General features: G+C 43.0%; 1 protein-coding gene across 7 annotated transcripts in view; it reads left to right on the top strand.

The window, feature by feature from the left end:
• Positions 1-16,892, top strand: part of MAPKBP1 (mitogen-activated protein kinase binding protein 1) — a 120,736-nt gene that overhangs the window by 63,457 nt on the left and 40,387 nt on the right. For all 7 annotated transcript variants that reach the window (XM_088670344.1, XM_035111960.3, XM_088670353.1 and 4 more), the window contains 6 exons: positions 4,179-4,241; positions 5,769-5,826; positions 9,770-9,940; positions 12,429-12,566; positions 13,338-13,520; positions 15,914-16,074. In XM_088670344.1, the coding sequence (XP_088526470.1) occupies positions 4,179-4,241; positions 5,769-5,826; positions 9,770-9,940; positions 12,429-12,566; positions 13,338-13,520; positions 15,914-16,074 (774 nt within the window). The remainder of the gene's footprint in view (positions 1-4,178; positions 4,242-5,768; positions 5,827-9,769; positions 9,941-12,428; positions 12,567-13,337; positions 13,521-15,913; positions 16,075-16,892) is intronic.

The following is a 16,892-nucleotide window of genomic DNA, read 5'->3' as shown; positions in this document are numbered from 1 at the left end:
TACAGAGCCTTATCCACAGTGCATGTGCTGAGGTTGTATTATCTGTGATTAATTTATAGACACAGATGCTTTAAAAAATAACAGAAGACCATATGATCCTTTGGTATTGTGCTATGCTTGTGTTGTGCTGGCCTCATTTGCACAGAATGCTAAGCTGCCCCTGGCTTAGTGTTACGAGAATGAGCTGCAGCCTTGGGCATTGGATATCAACCCATATCCCTTTTCAAGTGTTCCTAGGCTCTAGCTGCGAATGATGTGTGACACGCTTGCAGCGAATGAAATGCTCAGTGTCAGCAGGGGCAATTTAATGCATTTTGAAAACTGTATATAACTCAACATTTGCAGTGCCTTTCACATGTAATGTGATTGTTGTGAGATTTCGCAGCACTCTCATGAGATCTTGACGGAAGCCACTGACACTTGACTTCTCTATCGTAGGGGAGGTGGGGCACACATGGAGACACCACCCCTGCCTCACTCTACCTCATTGGTGAGCCAGCCATGTCCGTGCTTCTAAGCATGTGAGACGGGCCCATTTCTCACCATGCCCAATTGGGTGGGAAGTCCACAAGAAGGACTCTCTTCTACTGTCATTCCCCCTTGGTGGCTAGTACAGTAGTCATTGATAGTCTTATCTCCCTTGGATTTGTCAAATCCTCTTTTAATGCAATAAAAGTTGATAGTCACCACTACCCCAGTGGCAGTGGATTCCATTGTTCAGCTTTGTGCTGCGAGAAGAAGGACTTCCTTTTGCCTGTCCTGCACCTTCCTTCAGTTTCATTGGGTAACCCCTGGGGTCTGGTATAAAAAGTTCTCCCTCTCAACATCATGCATGATGTTACAGGTGCTACTCTGAGCGTGTGCGATTCCAGGGGTCTTGCCACTTAACCAGGGTTTGCATTCCCTTTGGAATGAGACACACAGTGGAGGCCATGCTGTCTTTATGATATATGGTTTTATTTACATATAAATACAACCTGAGCTGGGTGGAGCCGGGATTTCCAGCATTCACATCTCAAGAGGTGCTTGCTTCCTACGGAAGCGCAGCATTGGATTCAGAGGCAGCCAGGCAGCCATCTCTGTGTCTGCTGCAGTCAGCCTGAATGGCTTCTGTCCCATTGCTTCTTTTTCTCACAAACTCTTGCCAAATGTGACTTCCCTTTCCGCTTATGTCATTGCCCACTACGGTATAATCCTGGCAGCCTTCCCCTCTGTCCCTGGCATGGGCATAGCCAAGGAGGCGGCTGCCCCACCCCCCAAATCAAGTAAATCAATAAAAATACTGAACTGACGTTCTGCCCCCTAACATGAAGCCTGGCCCCCAACATAAATCCTGGCTACACCATGGTCCCTGGCAGGGTCTTCTGCCTTGTGAATGGCTTCTGTTGGTGGGTTACCGGTAATTACTGGCCATGACTTATCCCCAGCCAGTTATGTTAAACCCGGCTGGCTTGTTATTTCTAAACTTATCCACGCAGTGTGGAGCACATTTTTACTCAAACCTTGAATGATTCTAAATTTTACTAATTCCAGGAATTATGGGTGCCCCTGCACCCACAAACTCTGGGGCCCGAACACATACAGCAATAATTTTTAAAAGCTGCCAAGTGACAAGTTCTACAGGTGAAGCATTTCCAAGGACAACAATGCAATGGGGAAAACTTCACCAGTAATATTTCTGCTTGCCCCACTTGGGAACATAGCAAGGGGGAAAAAAGAGGTGTCAGCAGATTGGGAGAGAAGAAACTTGGCCACAGTAGTAAGCTGTTGAAGGAGGAGCTTGGGGGAAGAAGGTTTATAGGGAGAGATGACTTGAACCAAGACAGAGAAGCAGGCCTAGCAAGGGAGAGAGCAAATCAGAAAGTAGGACTAAAGCCTAGAAAACCACATGATTTGCAGAATGTGAGAGAAGGAGAAAGTGTGGTGGGGAGAGGTGCAAAGAGCTGCTATTATTGAATGAGTCACATCCCATGTAACTGTGATTCTGACGTCTGATTCCTTACCGTTCCGTTCCTATATTTAACTTTAATGAGAAAACACAACCTTCCCCTCCTTTCATTCTTTCCAGAGCTGATGCTTTAGCTTTGTGTTATTTTGGGGGAGCTCCCATATCCCACCTTTATCTTCCTCACCCTCCTCTCTCTCTCTCTCTCTCTCTCTCTCTCTCTCTCTCTCTCTCTCTCTCTCTCTCTCTCTCTCACACACACACACACACACACACACACCAAAAAAAAAAAAAACCCAGTAGGTTGTGTATACAGGCATACATTGTTTCAGATGGGAACCCGTTATGGAAGTACACTCACTTCATTTCAAGCAAATATACCATAACCGTACTCACTGGGTGTAAAGGAAACCTGTCCCTCTACCCCCACCCCACCCCAATTTTGTGACAAAAGCATAATTTGTGCAATTCTTGTTGGCTGGCCTTTGTGTCAGTCACAGAGCCACTCCTGCCCTTCCTCAGAGCATGTTAAATGGATATTTAATTATTTTTCTTTCTTTTTCTATCTAGCTGTTTTATTTTACCTGTAAGCAGCTTTGAGTCCCTGACAGGGAAACAGGTGGAGTACAAACCAACCAACCAACCATAATAAAGTGGGGGGAAATGTATGAAATAATTGGGGATTTCCACATGGCAGTTTATTGTGGTCTTGGGGCTGCTCATGCAGCCACACAGAGTTGTCCTCATCAAAACACCATCCTTTGTTATTTGATCCGCACTTGCTAGGCGGTGTCCAGTGTCCTTATTCCATTAGCATTTGCACAACAGAACTCCCTTGGTTTCCCACATGTGCACCCCACACCTTTCCCAAATCTGCTCTGGAGGGTTGGTGAAATCCCCAGAACGGATTTGGCAGGGGTGGGGTGGGGAGGTGGGGGAGCCCCATTGCCCAAGAGTAAATCCTCACACTGACAGGCTTACTGTCTCTTTGGATACAAGCCACCTTTTCTGTGGAAAATCTGATAAGTAGCAACAACAGAGAACCAAAGGGTGTGCGTGTAACATTTTGATGTGGTGGGTGCTTTGTGGGTGCTAAGAAAAATCTGCATCTATGGGAAGCAGCAAGCCCTCAATAAACTGCACCGTGGGGGCTCCCTTGAACAAATGCTTCAGCAGAGAACCATGTGTGCCCTTCTTGGAAGAGCGGACCTAGAATGCATGCACCTGCTGCTGTTTCTGTTGGTGTCTTTGTACAGCCACAGTGGCTAATCTAGAACATTCCTTGACAGAGAATTCTGAGGTGTCCCCATTTCCTTGCTTTCTGAGAGCTTCTGGGAATTGCTGTGTGGGGGATCTCACAACTACTTTCTTTCCCTTAAAAAGTAATCCTGTAGCTGGCTTTGCAATCATGGACGTTGCCAGAATTTTTGTGGGGGGGGGCAGAACCTCAGTTTGCTATATCTTTTTATTGAATTTTATTGACATAGTGGGGCAGCTGCCCCTCCCTGCCCCCCCCGCTATACCTATGTTTGCAATATTTGGAGAAGGGAAAGGAGCATTTAAGCATTGTATTTTGTGATTGGTCTCTCCTGTCAGTGGAGGCTGTCTTTCAGAAGAGAACATGAAATAGCTTGTAGGTGTGCCACCTTAACCTTTGAGTGAAAATGTTTGAAACTGTACAAAAAGCCAGTAGCTGCATCTGTAAATAGCTTGCACACACACATTGGAGAAGACAACAGACTTCTAGTGCATTATGGCAATGACCCTCCAGTACTGCCAAGAGCAGTTTCAATATATGGCCTTTAAATTTGACAAGTGGCTAAGCTTGGAAGGTTGGTTCTAATAATTATAACACAGCTTCCTGGGAACTAGATTTTGTTAAAGGAGCTGGCAGTGGCAGCTCTGTGAAGGGCAAACTACACTTCCCAGGATTCTTTTGGGGAAAGCAATGTGATTTAAATATATGGTATGCATGCAGCCCCAGTTTGAACGTAACACAAGGCAAAGGCCAAATGTGTGGGTTCCCAAACCATAACTGCTGTATTCCTTCCCTTTGTCCTGCTGTGCGAGACTAAGCTTTGGTTTGGCTTAGAGTTGCATCAAAATTTGGGCTTATCCCGGAAGAATAAAACCTGGTCTTAGCCCAGAAGAATAAAAGAGAACAGTTTTCAATGACTGCGGTCACAAAGGTATTGTGTACATTTTCTCAATTTTGAAAATTCTTATTTTCTAGGTGTGTTGTCGTGCTATTCAACCCCAGGAAAAATAAGCAACATCATATTCTGAATAGTTCCAGGTAAGCGAAACCCAGAACTCTGAGTGGTGGTTTGTCCAATTTTTTGGAAGGAAAATGCAGGAGCCCCTTGAACAACAACAATAATAATCAATAATTTTTATCATTTATATGCTATTTATATTATTTATATGCTCCAAATTTTTTATATGCTATAATATTATTTTATTATTTATATGCTACCCATCTGACATTCTGGTTGACTTCCAACAAAGTAATAAAACACAAAAAAAACCTCAAACATAAAAAACTTCCCTGGACAGGGCTGGCTTCAGATGTCTTTTAAAAGTCAGGTACTGGGTATATTTCCTTGACATCTGATGGAAGGGCGTTCTACAGGGCAGACATGACTGCAGAGAAGGCCCTCTGCCTGTTTCCCTGTAACTTCACTTTTTGCAGTGAGGAAACCGCCAGAAGGCCCTCGGCGCTGGATCTCAGTGTCTGGGCTGAATGCTGGGGGTGGAGAAACTTCTTAAGGTATACAGAACCAAAGCCGTTTAGGGCTTTAAAGGTCAGCACCAGCACTTTGAATTGTGCTTGGAAACATACTGAGAGCCAATGTAGATCTTTTAGGACCAGTATTACCGTATATTGTCCTGGTGGCTGCTCCCAGTCACCAGTCTGGCAGCTGCATTCTGGATTAGTTGTAGTTTTTGAGTCCCCTTCAAAGGCAGCCCCATGCAGAGCACATTGGAGTAGTCCAAGAGGAAGATAACCAGCACATGTGGTTGAGACAGTGTGCAGGCAGGCAGGGTCTTGGCCGGCGTAACAGATGGAGCTGGTAGACAGCTGCCCTGGATACAGAATTGACCTGTACCTCCACAAACAGCTGTGAGTCCAAAATGACTGTGCACCTGGTCCTTCAGGGGCATGCACAGTTACCCCATTCAGGACCAGAGAGTCCCCCACACCTGTCTACTCCCTATCCCCCAAAACAGTACAGAGAAGTTTAAATGACTTCTTACCTGATACCAATAGTTTTAAATTGTTCAAGGTTCCTCTGCAGGTATAGGTGTTAAGAACAGCACCAAAAAACCCGTTAACAGAATATGTTCTTACGTGTCCAGGCTATGCTGCTGTTTCTGTCATAATGTGTTATGAAATTATCCAGGCTGTTTTTCTGGATAGAACCCCTCTTTCCTCTGGGCATGGCTCCTTATCAGATTAACGGCTCAAATAAAGTTAGTTGGCAAAGTATCCAGGAGAGAGAGACTATCGGCTTCACATGGATGCATAAGGAATTCTTCCATGTTTATTTTGCACACCCATACCTGCAGCCAAACATTAAAGCATGAAAAGCTTTAAAAGCCACAATTTGTTCTAGTATGTCGTAACTCTTCAGCATCTCACAAATTCAGAGCGCAACGTTTGGAATTACTTAACACTGTTAAGCTCACCTGGCAAAGACTGTCTTGGCTATGTTTTCATTCACACAAACCCACTTACATGTTTGTGTGGGAGTTGAAAATTACTCAGCTGTTCACCCAGTGTCAGTACTATTTCACAATAAGCTCTCCCCTCTTTACACAGAAAGACTATTACAGCGCTTGCTTTTTCTCCTGATGGAAAATACTTGGTTACTGGAGAGGTAAGTGATGGTGACTGACAGCCTAACTGCTCATATAGGAAGCTGATAGGCCAGTGTGTTTAAGAGCGGTAGACTCGTAATCTGGTGAACTGGGTTCGCGTCTCTGCTCCAACACATGCCGCTGCTAGGTGACCTTGGGCTAGTCACACTTCTTTGGAGTCTCTCAGCCCCACTCACCTCACAGAGTGTTGTGGGGGAGGAAGGGAAAGGAGAATGTTAGCCGCTTTGAGACTCCTTCGGGTAGTGATAAAGAGGATATCAAATTCAAACACCACTTCTTCTTCTTCTTCTTCTTCTTCTTCTTCTTCTTCTTCTTCTTCTTCTTCTTCTTCTTCTTCTTCTTCTTCTTCTTCTTCTTCTTCTTCTTCGTGGTCCAGAGATACAAATGCCTCCTTCTCACAACTATCCCAACAGACTAAAAAGGCTGGATTTGTGTGAGGCATTTTCCTGTCCTCCCAGAATGAAGAAGGCGGCCCTGGCTCCATTAAAGAGTTGTCTGATGGGAGTGAGGGTTGCGTGGGGAATAGCTAGTATCGATGGGTGCTTTCTAAAACTTTCAGAGCAGGGAAGATTTGCATTTTGAAAGCAAACTGCTTCTCTCCCAGTAAATGCTGGAAGATTCTGTCTGAAGAGTTGGAGGAGCTGTGTTGAGCATCTATAATGTGTGGCTGGGATCTGGGAAGAGCCCATTTTTAGTGGCAGATCATATTTTTCACCTATAGGAGGTTCTGTCTTACAGGATAAGATTATAGGATCTTAGATGGAAACCCTGGAAATACCTCTCCGATGCTGGAGATCTACTGTTCCCTAGACTCATATTTTGACCCAGATGTCCTGTTAGTCTGACTCAGTATAAGGCGGCTCCTTATCTTATTAGGAAAATATGTCCATGTGTTTAGATAAAAAAGGGATAAGTAACCCTCTCTCTCCCAAGGGTGGGGGAATAGGAGGGGTGTTTCACATTGAGAAGATATGATTATCTGATCAAAAGATCCATAAGGGAACTGCCAGTGTGTTACGATTTGGGCAAAGCATTTAAAGAGGAAACCTGCATGAGCTCAGTTGCTTATCTGGTCTCAGTAGGTTTGCTTTTAAAACTATTTTCTAGGGAGTGAAGATCAGACATTTGGACAAATGAAAGCACAGATTGGATTTGCAGGGTGGGAGTTAGCTGAGGGCCCTTAAACATGCCTCTCCCCACCCCTTATTCGTTCAAGGGAGAAAGTAGAGGAAGTCGACCAAAGGTCCTGGTTGCTGCTTTCCTCCTTGGATTTCACCCCTCGGGATACAAAGAGAACAACGTTAACAGTCTTACTTAATTTTTTTAAAAGAGGAAAGGAAAGTACATTTGGAAGGAAGCCTTGAGAATAGTGACAAAGATCCTGGTGCCTGTGGCTTTGGCTGGGTTTAGTTGCTGGCAGAAAGTTTTTCCCTTTGAGAGATGCATAAAAGGAGGACAAAGATGACTGCATTCAGTTTCTAATGCAGACCAGATACACAATGCTCATACTGTAAGTGTAATGAAGCCTGAATTGATGAATGCTGGAAGCCCACAAAAATGTTGACTGTCCTCTTCTTGTCCATGTTGGACAGCTGCCAGAGATGTCTTCTGAGGCGGATTCCAATTGGGCCCTGCACACAAACATTTCTTTTTTTATTACCCCAGATGCCTTGGACTTTAAATATCAAATTTAAGAGATGATTACCTCCCCACACTGCAAAAAGACGAGTAATAATTAAAGAAATAATTAGTGAAATGTTCTTTCTCCCTCTTCTACTGAACCTCTCCAGAGCAGTAACCATCTCTACCAACTTCCTCCATTGATGTACATAATGTTAGAAACCTGCTGTGTAATAATAACAATAGGTGAAAATCGATGCTTCAGTAATACAAACGTTCTGTCAGAGCAAGTATTTCTGCTCTCCAGATGGAGCGATCTCAGCTCTCCTCCCCCAATGCACTGTTCTGCTAGGGATAGTCTGGCCTGTCTACACCTGTACGTGAAAATAAAATGTGAGACATGAGAGATATTTCCTACATCTGGTGGGAAGAACGTGTGTGTGTGTGTGTGTGTGTGTGTAAATCTCATCTTTATTTTACTATATATAAATATTTATAAACCACAATTTCCTAAAAATGCAAGAAGGCGGTCTACCCCATGCAAAAAATGACAACAATAAATCATCAACAAAACACCAATAAAAACATCCATTAATACTACTAGGCTAAAGGAAAATTCACATTTCAAAGCCCTGTCTAAATAACACTGTTTTTGGGTGATAATTTGTGCCAGAGCTCTGCTGGCAGGGAGTTCCACAGGCCAGGTCCCATGTAAATTATGACTGAACCTCAGGGCCATGGTGAACCACAGTAAGTGCCCCATCAAAGAATCTCAGTGATCAAGATGGAGCATAAGAGATCAGGTTGTCCTTAAGGTACTTTGGCCCCAAGTTGTTTAGAACGCAAGAACCTTGAAGCTGACCCAGTAGCAACTGGCAAACAGTGCAGCTCTCTCGGCAGAGGAATGGTGTGTTGCCAGTATGCATGAAGATAGCTTGAAATGTGATAGGTAGGTTGTTATTCAATGGAGAAGCTAGGCCATTGTGCCAGGCACATGTTTGTTTGGTTTTTTAAATATATGTATGTATAAAGATGCAGTACAGGCATTTTATTATTTGACCCCTCTCTGCACCAGAGACTTTCCCTTACCTGCACATTATCAAGAGGCTCAGTTAACCCTGGCTAGAAAAAGGCTCCGCTTTGGTTGCCATGGTGATGTCACCTAGAAGGCCACCTTTTTACAGGCTTTTGTGAAATCACTTTAAAATAAAGTGCTTCATTTTGGTTGCAGTACTAGAGAAAGGTGTTAATGGAACAAAAGAAGGGTTCTTTAAAAACAAACAAACAAACAAACAGCAAAGCCTGTTCCTGTTCATCATTCACTCTTAAAACAAAATAATATGGTCACTTATGGGGCTAATTTAACTGTGTTCTTCATATTATTTCTTAGTTTTCTTTACAGACTGCTGCAGTTAGCATAAATTTCTCCCTCATTTGGGAGTTTTCAGGAGTGTCCCCTCTCCTAAAGAATACTTTAAGTCTCTATCTATATCTTCCTATCTACCTATATTCTTGCTAACAGTCTCAAATAACTCTAAAAGGTTAGTGTTACAGGACTTAACCTTGCAGAAACTATGTTGACTCTTCTTCTATATGCTTGGGAATTATACTCTTAATAATGCTTTCTACTAGTTTTCCCAGAACAGATGTTAAGCTAACCACACTGTAATTTCCAGGGTCCCCTCTGTATTCCTTCATAAGAATTGGTGTTTCTAGCGCTGCAAATCATCCTTTATAGAGTAAAAATAATAATCATATTTTTAGCTGAAGATTTCTGTGCAGAAATGCACATTTGACTTGTCACGCACACTGCAAAGTGTATTTAATTTACTGTATATGTAGGTGGATAATAATAATAATAATGATAATAATAATAATAATAATAATAATAATAATAATAATAATAATAATTTATTATTTATACCCCGCCCATCTGGCTGGGTTTCCCCAGCCACTCTGGGCAGCTTTCAACAGAAATATTAAAATACACTAATTTCTTAAAGATTAAAAGCTTTGCTAAACAGGGCTGCCTTCAGATGTCCTCTAAAAGTCTGGTAGTTATTTTTCTTTTTGACCTCTGGTGGGAGGGCGTTCCACAGGGTGGGTGCCACTACCGAGAAGGCCCTCTGCCTGGTTCCCTGCAACTTGGCTTCTCGCAGCGAGGGAACCGCCAGAAGGCCCTCGGCACTGGACCTCAGTGTCTGGGCAGAGCGATGGAGGTGGAGACGCTCCTTCAGGTATACTGGACCAATGCATCGCCACTGGCTTTAAGGTTTGTATTAAGTACCTCTGCTCATTGCTATTGTTGCTTCTCGTTTCCAGAGTGGGCACATGCCTGCTGTTCGAGTATGGGATGTTGCTGAACGGACCCAGGTGGCTGAACTTCACGAACATAAGTATGGTGTGGCGTGTGTGGCGTTCTCCCCGAGCTCCAAGTACATTGTGTCTGTGGGTTACCAACATGACATGATAGTCAATGTATGGTCCTGGAAGGTAATACTATAAGAAGATTCTTTTTAGTATTCACATTAGCAGAAGTGGAATCTGTGGTTAGTGATGGTGGTGGGGGTTTAAATTAATTTTTGGAATAAGCATGCTAAAATCTGGCAGTAGCCTCATTGGAAAGAAAACAGCCTGCCTATCTTCATGACTTCCTCTCCTTTTTATCTAATGTGCACACAATGGAATATCGCAGCAGGCAATTCTTCCTTTTCCATACTTTCGACTGGAACATAGATGGACCAGTGATCTCGCTTATACCAAGTCACAGAATTGTTCCACCTCACTAGCAGCAGCTCCCCAGGGTTTCAGACAGGGATATTCTCAGCTCTATTTGGGCATATCAAGGATTGAATTTAGGACTGTCTTCACACAAAGCAGATGCTCTACCATTGAGCCCAGGGTACTTTCATAAGATGAAAGAACATGTTTACTATGTTTTAGATAACTATTTTTTTCCCTTTGTTTGCAAATTGTTTTATTGACTTTTATAACTAAACACACACACACACACACACACACACACACACACACACACACAGGCAAACAGGAACCAGTGCATCAATATCTTTGTCAGATTCCTATTTTATTTTTCAAAAGGTGGTAATCATTCTGGGCTCTTTGGTAGCAAAGCGGTGTGTGTGTGTGTGTGTGTGTGTGTGTGTGTGTGTGTGTGTGTGTCCATGTCCTCCCGAGGTCTTTTAAAAAATTTTTGTTCCCTGTGATATCCAGAAATGCTTTTTACAATTGTTATTGCTGATAGCAAAAGTTGCTTCTCCAGGGAGAGAGAATCCTTTGATCGGATGAACAAATAAACTGGCAGTTTTTCTTTAAACAAGAGTGTACTTTATTTCCTGCAAAAGTTGATATGTATTAAGCTTTCTTGTTTACATGTGGGAATTCATGCATAAGATGTTTAACACAAGGAAGACGAGAATGCCTTTTTTGTGCCAAGCTAATACAGACTAGACTGTTTGAGAGGCGAGGGGCAATAATCTGCTTATTTAGTTTTTATGTGTATAGCCTGCTGTTCAGCATGTTATGTTAACCATGTTCAAGGATTTGACTTTGGGCTATTTTGCCATGTTATTTAAGATCTTTCACTATGTCTTACCTGTCCACATTAATCCACTTGTTTCAAAATATTTTATTCTGATAGGTCAGATTTAGTCATAAGCAAATCACCCCTCCCCCCCCCGAATTTTGATAACCAGGCATGTGAATACATCTCCCGGTTATATCTATTTGAGGTCCTAATCTGATTTTTTTCCCTGCGCTAGTGAGAGCTTGTGTTTGTGTGTGGTGATGGACTAGGCAATACCCTTCCCTTAGTAGCTTAGTTACCTGCAGGTAACTAGACGCAGATGCTCCATGAAGATACCAAATCAAGTGGGAGTCTAATGCACACATTTCTTCCCCTTCCAGAAAAGGGGAGATTGAGAATGCTGTCAGCTTTATCATCTTGAAATACGTTTCTCTAAAATCCTTCTATCTAGGTATGAAGGAAAATGTGCCCAGACACAGTGCATACTGAGCTTAAAACATATATTGCTACATTTTTATTATGTGAAAGCTGAAGTAGCAGTGTTATAAGCAAGGCTTGGAGCCAACCAAAGATGGTATAAATTTTATGACTTAGAATCATAGAACCATAGTCTCTTAGGTGCAGTGACTTGGATGTTTTCTATTATGTGTGTTTGGAAGATATGTTGTGTGTGTGTGTGTGTGTGTGTGTGTGTATAAAATAATAATAAATTAATTTTTATTTATACCCCACCCTTCCTGGTTCAGAAACCCAGACTCAGGGCGGCTAACAACAAATTTAAAACACTTAATTGTAATACAACATAAAAGCAGCATAAAATACAGTATAAAATTTGTGGTAAAATACACATCTGGGTGCTTTTAAATGTAGCCATGCGCAGCAGTATCTTAGAAAGGAAGAATGGTGGTGTCCCTTAGTCTAAATGTATGGTATCCCAAGTTAGGGATGAGTATGTGCTGATGATTCAAGTTACAGAACTCTTGCTGTTTAATTTGTTGTGTCATTTTATGCTTAGGGATGAGGTGGGGGTGGAAGGGCACAACCTATGTCCGCCTGCATACCTTATAGACACATAAATGTGCATATTAGGGATGTAGCCAACTCAGTCATACTCATGAGTAGAACCACTGATATCAATGGATTTTTCTTAGCCATCTCTATTGCATAATTCAGTTGGATGCAGCCCTATGTGTCCAAAGGGGAACTCTGCAACAAAAAGGAGGTCCCCAGTTGTTTGTGGGCTCTTTGCTGGCAGTACACTGAGCACATGAAGGGGAAAGGGAAGGTGGTTGTTTCTGCCCCTCTGCCCTTCTGTCTTTGCACCCCATTTCTGCAAGCGAAGTACAAATCTGTGATTTGTCGCTCACGACTTACATTTGCAAATGGAACCTCTTTGGTCAGCAAGAGATTTGACTTGCTTGAACATTTTCTTTCCAGAAAAACATTGTTGTAGCAGCCAATAAGGTCTCGAGCAAAGTGACAGCAGTGTCATTCTCTGAGGATTGCAGCTACTTTGTCACAGCTGGAAACCGGCACATCAAATTTTGGTACCTGGATGACAGCAAAACCTCAAAGGTGAGAGACACAAATGAGAAACTGCATATATGTGGGTGATGGGAAGGAACTGTTGAGACGGGGAGAGAGAATGCATTGTCTACAGAAGGTTTCGCTTTGCTTTATGCTGGTGGCTGATGGCTTGTGCCCTAAACAATTTTGGAAATACAGATAATCTGTTGTTCATTTTATTGATGATATTGGCCATTGAGAAATAAAATGCTTTATCCTATAATATTCACTGAGTGCATCTGAGAAGTTCTCTTCAGAACATTTTTAATTATCTTTTTTTATCAGAAGCAACATCAACATAGTAGATTTACAAAAGGAATGTTCAGCTATTTTGTAAATATATTTATTTTAAAAACAGAGGCTACCTTCACGCTTTCAATTTTCTCAATAGAACATGTTGTTCAACATTTTCCTGAATTTTATTACACCAGTTTATAGCCAGAGGGACCCTCTTCTCTATAAATTGATAGTCAACCTGCCTTCCTTCTCTTACTCTTACTGTGTTTTTGTTAGTTTTATCATTTCAACAGCATCCCGTATTCTCATAATCCAGCCTTGCAATGTTGGGGTGTCGATTTCCTCCTGACTTGGAACTGATTGCCACATAGGCTGCTTTCAGAAAGTGTGTTTATCATTTCCCTGTCTTCTAGCAAAACATGATGTTAGACTATATCCCAATAATACAGTTGGTGGATTTATTTGTAGCACATGCCCTGGTCGAAACATTTATGCTCACCAACGTACAGCAATCTTCTAAGTTATTTTTCTCTTTTGTACCAGGTGAATGCTACAGTTCCCTTGCTCGGACGTTCCGGTTTGCTTGGGGAACTAAGGAACAACTTCTTCACAGATGTGGCATGCGGCAGGGGCAAAAAAGCAGACAGCACTTTCTGTATCACTTCCTCGGGTCTCCTGTGTGAATTCAACGAGAAGAGGCTGCTGGACAAGTGGGTGGAGCTGAGAGTAAGTGCAGAACCTGGAACTCTTGGTTGATGATGATGGGAAAGCACTAAGCCATAGGTCGGCAACATCCGGCCCATGGGCCGGATGTGGCCCACGAAGGCTGTTTATCCGGCCCACGAGCCACCCAGTCACTGAGCCACCCGCTTGGCAAGTCCCCTGTGTGCTGCGCTAAACCAGCACAGCGCGGCACAGGGACTTGCCGAGTGGTGCTGGAAATCGCTTCTGCGCATGCCCAGATGCGATTTTTGGCTTCCAGACATGTGCAGAAGCGATTTCCAGAGCCCCGGACATGGGCAGAGTGGCACCGAAAATCGCTTCTGCACATGTCCGGGCCACGGACAATTGTCCATGGGAACGATCCGGCTCATGGCCGGAAAACGTTGCCGATGCCCACACAAGCTGTTGTCCTGGGAGCTGAAGCACACTTGGTCTGAAGGCATGCTATGCAGCAACCTTGATGAAGTTAACCAGGTCTAGGTTTGGCCTGGAAGGAGTCTGCCTGGGAGCCTTATATATGGAAGAAAGGATGTTTTTATTATGTTTCTAGATATGTTGTAGCCACCCAGAATGGCTGTGGAAACCCAGCCAGATGGACGGGATACAAATAATAATAATAATAATAATAATAATAATAATAATAATAATAATAATATTGGGAGTTTGTGAAAAAAAAACAAAAACAAAAAACAAACAAAAACAAACCCTGCAAATGACCAGTGAGGTCCAAAATGACACTTGCCCTATTTGGATGGAAAGGCGATAGGTACAATTGAAAGGGGTATGTGGGCATGGGTGCGGAAACTCCCTTTCTCCTTGCCTCCCATACTACTGCAGCCCACATTCCCAGATTTCTCCTACCTGGGCTCAGATAGGAGTGAGCCTAGCTGGGAGAAAAAAGCACACATGGGGGAAAGCAAGTGCTTAGGGAAGGGTTCAGTGTCCCTTCTCCACGCACCTGCCCTTTGGCCCTTCCACAGTTTTTAGTTCTTTTTGTACCTCTACCTTCTATGTTACAAACAAATAGGGCACCACCAGGATTTCAAGTTTGTTGTCAGAGGGTTCATTTGCACCTCCCAGTAAAGTGCACTTTTTATTGGTCCATTTTGAAAGTCGTCTGTAGTTTGGGACAGAGATATATTCATGAAGTGTTTGGATATATCTATATATTTAGCATTTGGACAATTGTTTTCTGCAGAGAGTCACTTGAAAGCCTCTGTCACCCAGGCATGGTGGTGTCCTAAAATAAGACTCCAACTGTGCCGTCTGGGGAGACTCTGTGAATATTGCATGAGAATTGTCTTGAACAGCGTTTTTAGCAGCTCATTACTGCATTTCCTTCTCTAGCAAAAGCTAATGTATACACGTTTAAGGACTTTAAGTAAAAGTGATTTTAGAATATTTATTCCATGCAAAATAAAAATTCCTTCCAGTAGCACCTTAGAGACCAACTAAGTTTGTCATTGGTATGAGCTTTCGTGTGCATGCACTTCTTCAGATTTTGTTTGTTTCGACTACGGCAGACCAACACGGCTACCTACCTGTAACTATTCCATGCAGCCTCACATTACTGCTACTGTTCAGATGGGTAGCTGAATCTTGAGAAATGCTGATTTGCAGAAGCCCTAGTAGTTGTGACTGATCTGCACTACAAACTGAATTAGAATAACAGAATCATATAATTGTATGGTTGCAATTGTGCAAGGTGCCTTTTCTGCCTACAACGAAATAATAACTAGTTCTGTGATGAATAGACGCCTAGTGTAGAGTTGTCACTGAACCGCACTGAAAACTTGCTCTCCCTTGTAATATGGTAAAACACAAAGGTTTGCATGTGTGTGTGATTTCTTTTTTTTAAACAGGAGCCTCACTCTCCATGTTGAATGTCTCTCTTTCTCTCTCCTCCTTTCCTTCCTTTCTGCACTGAAATCACCTTTTCTCTTTTACTTAGAACACAGACAGCTTCACAGTAAGTCAGAATGGCATTGTTGCCTCCAGCACCCCACTTCCACATCATGCCTCCCATTTGTTGTCATATTTTGCGATGGTGCAAATCGTAATATCGGGGGGAATATTTAGTGGGATAGGACAAAGTCTGAGCCAGAAAGTGTGTTTGGGCAGGGTTAGTTTCCTCTCCTGGTGGAGGGGAATATTGCCTCAGTATGGTGCGTAAATAATTGTTGTGTGACTTGCAGGAGGGAAAGGAACTGCTAGGAAAGGATATTCGCTTTCAAGAACCTTTCTTTTCATTTGGTGGCTTCATCTCATATTACTCACTTTCTTCACTTTCGTCCCTCTTTGTCCCCACCACCCTGATTTCCTTCTACCTTGTCATGCTTTTAATGTGGTGCTTTTTTAAGGAATGTGCTGCTCATGTGGGTGTCTTGTGTCCTCAGACCACTGTGGCAAACTGCATCTCTGTGAACCATGATTACATCTTCTGTGGCTGTGCGGATGGCACGGTGCGGATTTTTAACCCTTTGAACCTTCACTTTGTGACTACGCTCCCCAAGCCACACTTCCTGGGGACGGATATTGCCAGCGTCACTGAAGCCAGGTAGGAAAAGGGAAAGGCCCACAAGCCTCTTTTGTCATTACAAAATCTGTGATCTTGTACGATGTCTCAAAGTCATGGCAAGAGTCCCTGCTTGGTGTTTCACCTTTTCAGTCTGTAATGAAAGTGAAGGTGGGCCCATAGCTCAGCAGTAGGACACGTGCATTGCATGTAGAAGGATCCAGGTTTGATATGTGGCATCTGCAGAGATTCCTGTTTTGGAAAGGTGCTGCTCAAGTGCATTCATAGTCCTGGGATAGGCAGGCAAATAGTCTGACCAGGTACGAGGTAGTTTTGTGCATTAATAGAACTAAGCAGCTGTACATGTTTCCAGTGACCTACGAATTTGACTTCTCCCATCTTCCTTCTAAAGCAGTTCCTTCTGTGCCTTTACACCCAAAGCTTGTCTTGTAGTACTCTCTCCCTTCCTGCTCCCCAATCTCAATCTGCCATCGTCCTAGTAGGCTTTGGGGAGTTTAAGTAGGCAGAATGCGCTTGCCTTGGACTTTTTATCATTGGATATTTGGAGCTATGCATTGGTATGCACACACAACAAAGCATTCTTTTGTTGCCCTTCCAAGTCTTTTAATTAAATATGAATTTCTCTAGAAAACAAGCTTGATGCAAATAAGCATTCCTTGTTCAGCCTCTCCATGCCTGTGTGCAGCGTCTTTTAATATCTTGCTAGCTGGAATTGCTAGACCATTAGCATGTTGCTGCCCTTTTAGCCAGAGGGTCCCGTGATTGTTTGCATTTTGCAGGAGAGATTCAAGCACATACCAGGAAATCTGGGTTTGCACATTTCAAGCGAATTCAAGTGT

The sequence above is a fragment of the Zootoca vivipara genome, chromosome 1, assembly GCF_965207765.1.
Source record: "Zootoca vivipara chromosome 1, rZooViv2.hap1.1, whole genome shotgun sequence".
In the NCBI taxonomy this organism is placed as follows: Eukaryota; Metazoa; Chordata; class Lepidosauria; order Squamata; family Lacertidae; genus Zootoca; species Zootoca vivipara.
The sequence above is the reverse complement of the archived record's forward strand: the minus strand, read 5'-3'. Positions and strand labels throughout refer to the sequence as shown.